This window comes from Ochlerotatus camptorhynchus, unplaced genomic scaffold (assembly GCF_037179485.1).
Source record: "Ochlerotatus camptorhynchus isolate MF236.1 unplaced genomic scaffold, CSIRO-AGI_Acam_v1.1 ptg000806l, whole genome shotgun sequence".
NCBI lineage: Eukaryota > Metazoa > Arthropoda > Insecta > Diptera > Culicidae > Ochlerotatus > Ochlerotatus camptorhynchus.
The window spans coordinates 6,145-13,233 of NW_027041270.1; the positions used below are offsets into that span (position 1 = coordinate 6,145).

A 7,089-nucleotide genomic window follows, 5' to 3' on the forward strand; every position below is an offset into this window, starting at 1 on the left:
ACCTTAAAATTCCAATAATGTTCAACGTTGATGGCCTTTAATAATTAAAGTAGCAAGGTTGGCTTTTTATTGTTTTTTAATTAGAGAGTAAATCATTTGCAGTGATATTTTTAAAGCAACATGTTTAAAAAATCTGGGAAAATCTGGAACATATTTAAAAAATCTGGAAATATACGTGGTCTGTCTGTGTATCTGGCAAGACGACTAAAAATCTGGAAAATCCAGATAAATCTGGAATACTGGCAACGGCTAGGGCAACGGTGTTTGTAACTATGAGTGAACAGAATCACGTATCGAGCCATGAAGGAGCGTGATGAATGCGTTCATACCTCGGTTCATACATATCATTCCGCACTCTTCCATCCCATAGCGTAATTTTAATCATACGTCCTATCTCTCTCACTTCGCGTCCTGTGCTTTGGTCGTTTCGTAGACGTACTTCGATGTTCATGACACGAACTGCATTCGTGTATTCGGAGCTTTCCGAAATCATGTTCGATCACTCTTGCGTGTATCTGTCATTTTGTCAACTTCTAATGCTACCAAATGCATTTTGCCGACATCAAACTAATTAGCGGTAAATTTATGTTTAATTCATTACTACCTTATCATATATACTACAGTCACCTGTATGCTGATCGACGCCGAATAATATAGAATATATAGAAACGTCAAAGTGATACGATGCCAGCGCTGCAGCGAGTAGTTCGCGGAACTGATAATATTCAAATCAACCGTTAAATGCGTGAACGAAGATACACAATGAAGTGTTACGTCTGTTTGTCTGTGAACGAACGGTAATCCGGATGGTAGAACTATCCCACAAATGGTTTGGATGAGATCCCAAACACGTCGTTAAGCTCTTTCTTATGGTTATTTTTTATTAGGAATGGCTTGGCTAAATATTTCCCTCGAACCCGGAGGCAGATGTCATAAGTGTGCTTTGGTCAAAATTTTTATTATTTTTGCTATGGTCATTCATGCCGGTTTGTCGGTGGTTAGGCCATGCATTATCTGTCAAAAAACCCGAAAACGTATGCATTGTGCGCCGGCCTTGACGAGTTCTACGAAGTTCTTGAAGCATAGGACCAAGACCACGAAGGCGCGAGACGATCAACTCGTGGAGTGGTTCCACGACGCCTCGGGGATTATGTATTGGACTGTGCAGTTGAGCAGGCATCCTATGCATTCGAAGAACCCAGTAGCTAAAGAGAAGCTATGGCAGATGACCAGTGGTGTCGTGCAATCGAAAAGTAGTTGCATGCCCATCAGCGCAGTGGAACTTGGGAACTCGTGCACGCACCCGAAGGACGGAAAATCATAAGGTCGGAAACGAAAAAGGTGAACCAGTGAAGCGTAAAGCCAGAATAGTAGCGTACCAGAGCTGAGCCAAAAAGTTGAGCACGTTTCTTCGGGACCTACTAGTCTTAGAGTTACCTCTATGAAAGTAGCACAAGGCTAAACCTAACAGCGTGAAGGAGTCAAGCTAAACATTGCATTAGGTCCTAAGTAACATTGATCGATTCTCTTCGTCGACTTTCTCATCTCTTGAATCTAAATCCATCTACTAGCATCGCTTTCCACCTTTTTGCAGGAAATCTTTAAAATCTTCATAAACCTTCTTTCTATCTACTAAGCATCTATGGTCTTCGACAATCAGCGACTTAAAGCTGTTCTTTTGAAGCTCAGATTTAAGGCGTCAACGGCTGATCCTTGCCTTTACGTGCGAGGGAGTGATTGCCAAGCGTTTCTGTTGGTCTACTGGTTCCATCGTCCTCAGAAGGGGAGTAAATCTTGAAGTTCTTCAACAGCCTGAAGGCGGAACTCGATTTGACGTCTCAGGGATCTGTACTTCACTTCATGGGATCCGAGATAAAGCGGGGGCAAGGTTTGGTCAAGATTCGTCATGGAATGAATGATACCATAGTACTAAACTCACCTATGGATCCTGGATATCTCAAGTCCGTCGAAACGGGTGAAATTCTGGAAAATGCCACACGATACCGGAGTCTATTTTGTTGGAGTTGGAGGTCATTTGTATCTTGCAGTAGTGGCCAGACCAGACATAGCCAATACGGCTGCTGTTCTTGGTAGAACATTTTGTGAACCAACACAACGCGATCGGACTGTCGCAAAAAGAGTGATCCGCTATCTGAAGTATAGCAGTACCTACTTTCTCAGAGTTTGTGGTAATCCAGGTCAACGGTTGAACGGGTACTCGGACGCTGATAGAGCCGGCAATCAACCTCGAAATCCGTATTCTTCTTGCTATTTCGTGGGCAAGTCGAAAGCAAGCAAGCGTTACGCTAGCGTCCATGGAAGTCCAATAAATATGTAGCCTTGAGTGAAGCCTATCAGGAAGCTATCTGGCTCAGGAAACTACTAAGCAATCTTGGAGAAGCCCAAACTGAGCCGACAGTGATTCGTGAAGACAATCAAGGGTGATTAGCCTTTGTGAAATGCGAAAGAGTGAGCCGCAAGTTAAAGCAAATCGACACCCATACCAGACAGAAGTTTGTTCAGGAGCTGTGCGTTAAAGAAGGTTGTCGAGCTAGTGTATTGCCCAACGGATTGTAAAAAAGATGTGGTTTAGAGACCCCACTATCCCCTATTGCTGTTCTGTTGAGTTGAAGTTGATTCAATGCTTTTTAATTTTAGAGGAATCCGATTTAACCTAATCATCTGGCAGTGCTACAGGGTGGGTGCCAAAAGTCAACAGGGGTTCACCATCTACATCTATTCAGAGATTGTAAAAATTCCAATTCGAATAATGGTCATCATTTGAACACTTTGAAATGTTTATACATACAGTTCAATAATATAACCAGAAAATCCTATCTTAATAGAAAAATGTAAACAAAAAGTTTGCCCGCATCATTAACCATAACCCGATGATATTTATTTGTTAACCAAACCGGTTATCTGCAACATTTGACCATAATCCCGGTTGCACAAACACCGCGTAGAGGAAGAGAATTCGGAAAATAAAACCGGTGAGCAGCAGACACCTAATAACAGAACATCAAGCAGAATACCATCGCAGGAAGCGGTGAAGACCGAAATTTGAATTAATTATTTGACCGCCGCGACAAAGCAAGCCACTCAGTTGGTTGCCAATTAGGTGTCCGTGCCTACTGCGTCCGCTACATGGTTCTTTTCCTGTTTTTGCACCGCGAACTTGATCGTAAATACAACATTTTCAGATCATCGCCCGCAACCCAGTACAAAGTAGATGATGATGATGATGATCATCCCCGCGGTGACGGTGTGAGATGAGTCAAGTTCTGTGATTTCCTATACACCTCTACCCAGCGTTTACTCGACTTCTCCAAGTTCGGATGCTGTTTGTTTGTTTAGATAGTGAGCTGGGTTTCCCTCTGAACGTATATGCGAGGCTCTCCAGTGTGTATGTGATCATCGCGATCATCATCGAGCCCAGCTAGGTCCGTTCCCACACCGGTTCGTGTTAGTCGCGTCGAGTTCGTGGAGTCAAACGGAGGAATATTCTTTGATCGCGAGCTGCGTGCGAAGGCAAATTGTGTGTGAGTGTTGTTCTACCATAGGAAGGTGTAAATCTGACTGCATTGTTGGGAGACCGATGGAACAATGACGCTAATCGAGAGAATCTGCATTTTGGGCTTGCTACTACTGATCGCGGTGGTGGATGGCCGTAAGTACTGCGGTGCGGGACTTTCTACTGCTGGATGATGAAACAAGGTCGAAGGTTATCTTAACTTCAATATAACCTTGTTTCGTTGGAAATGTACTAGAACCGGTTCTCCCGAAAGCTTTAATTATTATATAATCTGATCGCTACTTTTGTGTGAATTGTAGAACAAACTTGTACCACACCAGATGGGAAAGTTGGAACTTGTATTCTGCTGCGAACGTGTAATACCTTGTTCACACTGATCAAGAAGAAACCTCTGCTACAGGAAGATCGTATCTTCCTCAGCCAAAGCCAGTGTGGATGGTCCATGGAAGAGAATCATCCGTTGGTATGCTGTGATAATCTGCTGGATACCCCCATTCGTGTTGGGGAATCCTTCCTGCCACCGGTTGGAGTCTGCGGTGTTCAAACCAGTGATCGGATCGTGGGTGGTGTCAACACCAAAATCGACGAATTTCCTTGGCTGGCGTTGCTCAAGTATGCTAAACGTAAGTCAACTACTGCAGAAATGACACAACTCATCTTGAAATAACGGTTTTTTCTTGCTTGATCGTTCAAATTTAGCAAACGATTTATTCGGGTTCCACTGCGGCGGAGCGCTTATCAATGATCGTTATGTTGTCACCGCATCGCACTGCGTCAACGGAAAAGATATTCCAACCACCTGGAATCTGTAAGTTGTCAATAGCATACGTTGTGAGTTGAAGATCGTTGTGATCGTGACTTTTTTTTCGACTCCGTAGCGCTGAAGTCCGTCTTGGAGAATGGGATACATCTACCGCACAGGATTGCGAAGGTCTCGGAGTGGACACTGACTGCTCACCGGACCCGATCGACGTGCCGATCGAGCGCAAGATACCCCATCCGGACTATAATCCTCAAGCCGTAGAACAGTACAACGACATTGCTTTGCTCCGGATGGCACATCGCATTACATACACTGACTTTGTCAAACCGATCTGCTTACCCCGGACGCAGGATCTCAGGGTGAAGGAAACTGTCGGACAGAAGTTCCAGGTTGCCGGATGGGGTAGAACGGCCACGGAGCGGTACAGTACCGTCAAACAGAAGGTCGGCGTTGATGGCATAGATCTACAACAATGTAACTCAGTGTACCAGCAGGAGCGAGTTACCCTGCTTGATCGGCAGCTTTGCGCTGGAGGACAAGTGGGCAAGGATTCCTGCCAAGGTGATTCCGGCGGTCCGTTGATGGGTGTGTCGCAGAATGCCAACGTTCAGTATTGGTATCTGGTGGGTTTGGTGTCGTTCGGACCAACTCCCTGTGGACAGCAAGGATGGCCAGGCGTGTATACCAATGTAGCCAAGTATGTTGACTGGATAGAAGAAAACTTGGAACAGTGAAACTTAACGTTTAAATGAGATTTTTTAATTATAACGAGCAATAAATCGATGATGTGCACTCAATGACTGTATTCGATGTTTTTGAATAAGTTAATCGGAAAGTGTTGCCACCTAGCGGCGGGTAGCGCGAAACAGAAACAGTCATGATCAACTGTGTGTTTCGCCAAAAATAGGAAATCGCACCGGCACTACTCTCTTTCTTCTCTGCCGATGACCTTGTCTGGGGTGGGTGTACGAAAATCAAGGACCGTACGATCGTTTTCATACATTTACTTCAGTCACGTTTCGATTTTATTTCTGATTTCAATTGATTACCCTAGCGGCAATAATCTTTCGTTCGAATTGAAAAATGAGCTATTTACAATTTGGTTACTACACTAGAGACTAAGAGCGAACGATCGCGACGTTACAGCTCTACCTGCCGCTGGATCCAACCGATGTAGGACGAGATCCGGGTGTACACCCCGGGAAAGTTGGACACACCGCAGGTACGAGGCCCAAACGAGACTAGACCGAGCAGGACGAACCGGTCCCGGCTGGAGATGGCTTCGTTCATGAGTGGCCCTCCCGAGTCACCCTGGCAGGCGTCCATGTTCTCCTGGCCTTGGACGCACATTTGGTTGCCGGAAACGATGATAGGGTTGCGCGAGTTGACACTGTAGCGGGCGTACGACGTGGCGCACTGCATTGTGTCCACGATCGGAAGACGGAGCCACTGGAGCGTTGGACTCGGGGAGTTGTTTCCTAAAAATAGTAATTTCGAAAGAATGATTAGTTGATCGCGCCCTCTCGGAACCAACTTACGATTGCTGGTGGAACCCCATCCGGCAATGATGCCCATCCTTCCGGTTAGGTTTCTTCCGTAGCTCCAGTACTGATCCATCGGTAGACAAAGCGGACTCAAGATGTTGTAGGTTTCAGTTGTTTGCAGCAGTTTAACCAGAGCAATGTCGTTGGCATACTTCGGAGTGTCGTAGTTCTCGTGCGGTATCAAGCGCTCGATCGCAAAATCCTGGTAGCGTGAGTTGCACCGATTGTCCGTTACCGAATTACACTCAAGATCACCTAGCCGTACGCTCAGTCTAGAAAAAACAAAAACACATGATACATTGAACAAAAAGATCAGTAGCAATCCTTACAATTCTAACTCGTCGATCAAGTTGGTCACGCAGTGTGCAACCGTGATCACATGTCGGTTGGTGACGAGAGATCCCGCGCAACGATAAGTCACTCGGCCTGAGGCTGCAAAGAAAGAAACAAAAGACCTCTGATTAGTAGTGATCATCGATCATGATCCGGCAGCATACTTCGATTTCGGTAGGCCAATCGTGCCATCCAGGGGAACTGTCCGGGAATTTCCGTCTCTCCGCCAATGATCCGAGTATTTACGGACAATCCACACAGTGCATCGTTGATGATCGGTGGCGGTACGGTGGCCACCAGACGATCCGTAGCGTCAACCACCGGAAAACTGGTCACCGGTTCAATGGTGATCACTTCATCACCGGTCCTGGTATCACCAAAAACTGATCTTAGTGGTGCCCTTGTAGTGGTAGTCGTGGTGGTTGTGGTGGTAGTTGTGCGACGAGGAGGAGGAGGAGGAGGGGAAGGAGTGGTAGTAGTTCTCCGACGAATAGCTGGCGCCACATAGACCTTCGTCGTGGGTCGCTTGAATTCATCCTCCTGAGAGATCACCGGTGGGCAGTTCTTCATGGTCTTTGGATCTTCGAACGAAGTGATGAAGTTGTTTTTCGCCGTATTTCGGCTATTTGAAAATTCAAATTGATTTGGCCCATTTTGCAAGTATTTCAGATTGCCCGGGTCTCCAAAGGAGTTCCTACGATCTCCGAAACTGGGTCCGGGTTGCGAACTGCTTGATTCTGCCTCGTCCGCTAGCCAACTGTCGTCCAAGGGGCAGCAGATGTTCGGTTCACGACCCATACTATACCCGCAAGTTAGTCTTTTCAGCTTGGAATTGAAGCTGCTATAACTGGACTTGGGCGTTCTCAGCATCTCCAGGATTTTGGGACAATGCCTCAGCTTCACGCACTCACAGT

General features: G+C 46.0%; 2 protein-coding genes across 2 annotated transcripts; one reads left to right on the forward strand and one right to left on the reverse strand.

The window, feature by feature from the left end:
- Positions 1 to 3,358: 3,358 nt before the first annotated feature.
- Positions 3,359 to 5,095, forward strand: LOC135715097 (serine protease easter-like). Its single transcript, XM_065238508.1, has 4 exons — positions 3,359 to 3,670; positions 3,835 to 4,158; positions 4,235 to 4,343; positions 4,414 to 5,095. Exons 1-4 carry the CDS (start codon positions 3,607 to 3,609, stop codon positions 5,030 to 5,032), a joined length of 1,116 nt encoding a protein of 371 aa, XP_065094580.1. The 5' UTR covers positions 3,359 to 3,606; the 3' UTR covers positions 5,033 to 5,095.
- A 192-nt stretch (positions 5,096 to 5,287) lies between these two features.
- Positions 5,288 to 7,076, reverse strand: LOC135715098 (phenoloxidase-activating factor 3-like). Its single transcript, XM_065238509.1, has 4 exons — positions 6,340 to 7,076; positions 6,172 to 6,274; positions 5,837 to 6,114; positions 5,288 to 5,776 (listed from the first exon to the last, which is right to left on the reverse strand). Exons 1-4 carry the CDS (start codon positions 7,043 to 7,045, stop codon positions 5,439 to 5,441), a joined length of 1,425 nt encoding a protein of 474 aa, XP_065094581.1. The 5' UTR covers positions 7,046 to 7,076; the 3' UTR covers positions 5,288 to 5,438.
- Between the last annotated feature and the right edge of the window lie 13 nt (positions 7,077 to 7,089).

What these genes read in the sequence shown, in the direction of transcription:
- LOC135715097 (XM_065238508.1), top strand. Translation starts at nt 3,607, where the DNA reads ATGACGCTAATCGAGAGAATCTGCATTTTGGGCTTGCTACTACTGATC. An exon ending in GATCGCGGTGGTGGATGGCC is followed by an intron (nt 3,671 to 3,834) that starts GTAAGTACTGCG and finishes TGTGAATTGTAG; the next exon opens with AACAAACTTGTACCACACCA. An exon ending in ATTCCAACCACCTGGAATCT is followed by an intron (nt 4,344 to 4,413) that starts GTAAGTTGTCAA and finishes TCGACTCCGTAG; the next exon opens with CGCTGAAGTCCGTCTTGGAG.
- LOC135715098 (XM_065238509.1), bottom strand. Translation starts at nt 7,045, where the DNA reads ATGCTGAGAACGCCCAAGTCCAGTTATAGCAGCTTCAATTCCAAGCTG. An exon ending in TTGATCGACGAGTTAGAATT is followed by an intron (nt 6,115 to 6,171) that starts GTAAGGATTGCT and finishes TGTTTTTTCTAG; the next exon opens with ACTGAGCGTACGGCTAGGTG. An exon ending in ATGGGGTTCCACCAGCAATC is followed by an intron (nt 5,777 to 5,836) that starts GTAAGTTGGTTC and finishes TACTATTTTTAG; the next exon opens with GAAACAACTCCCCGAGTCCA.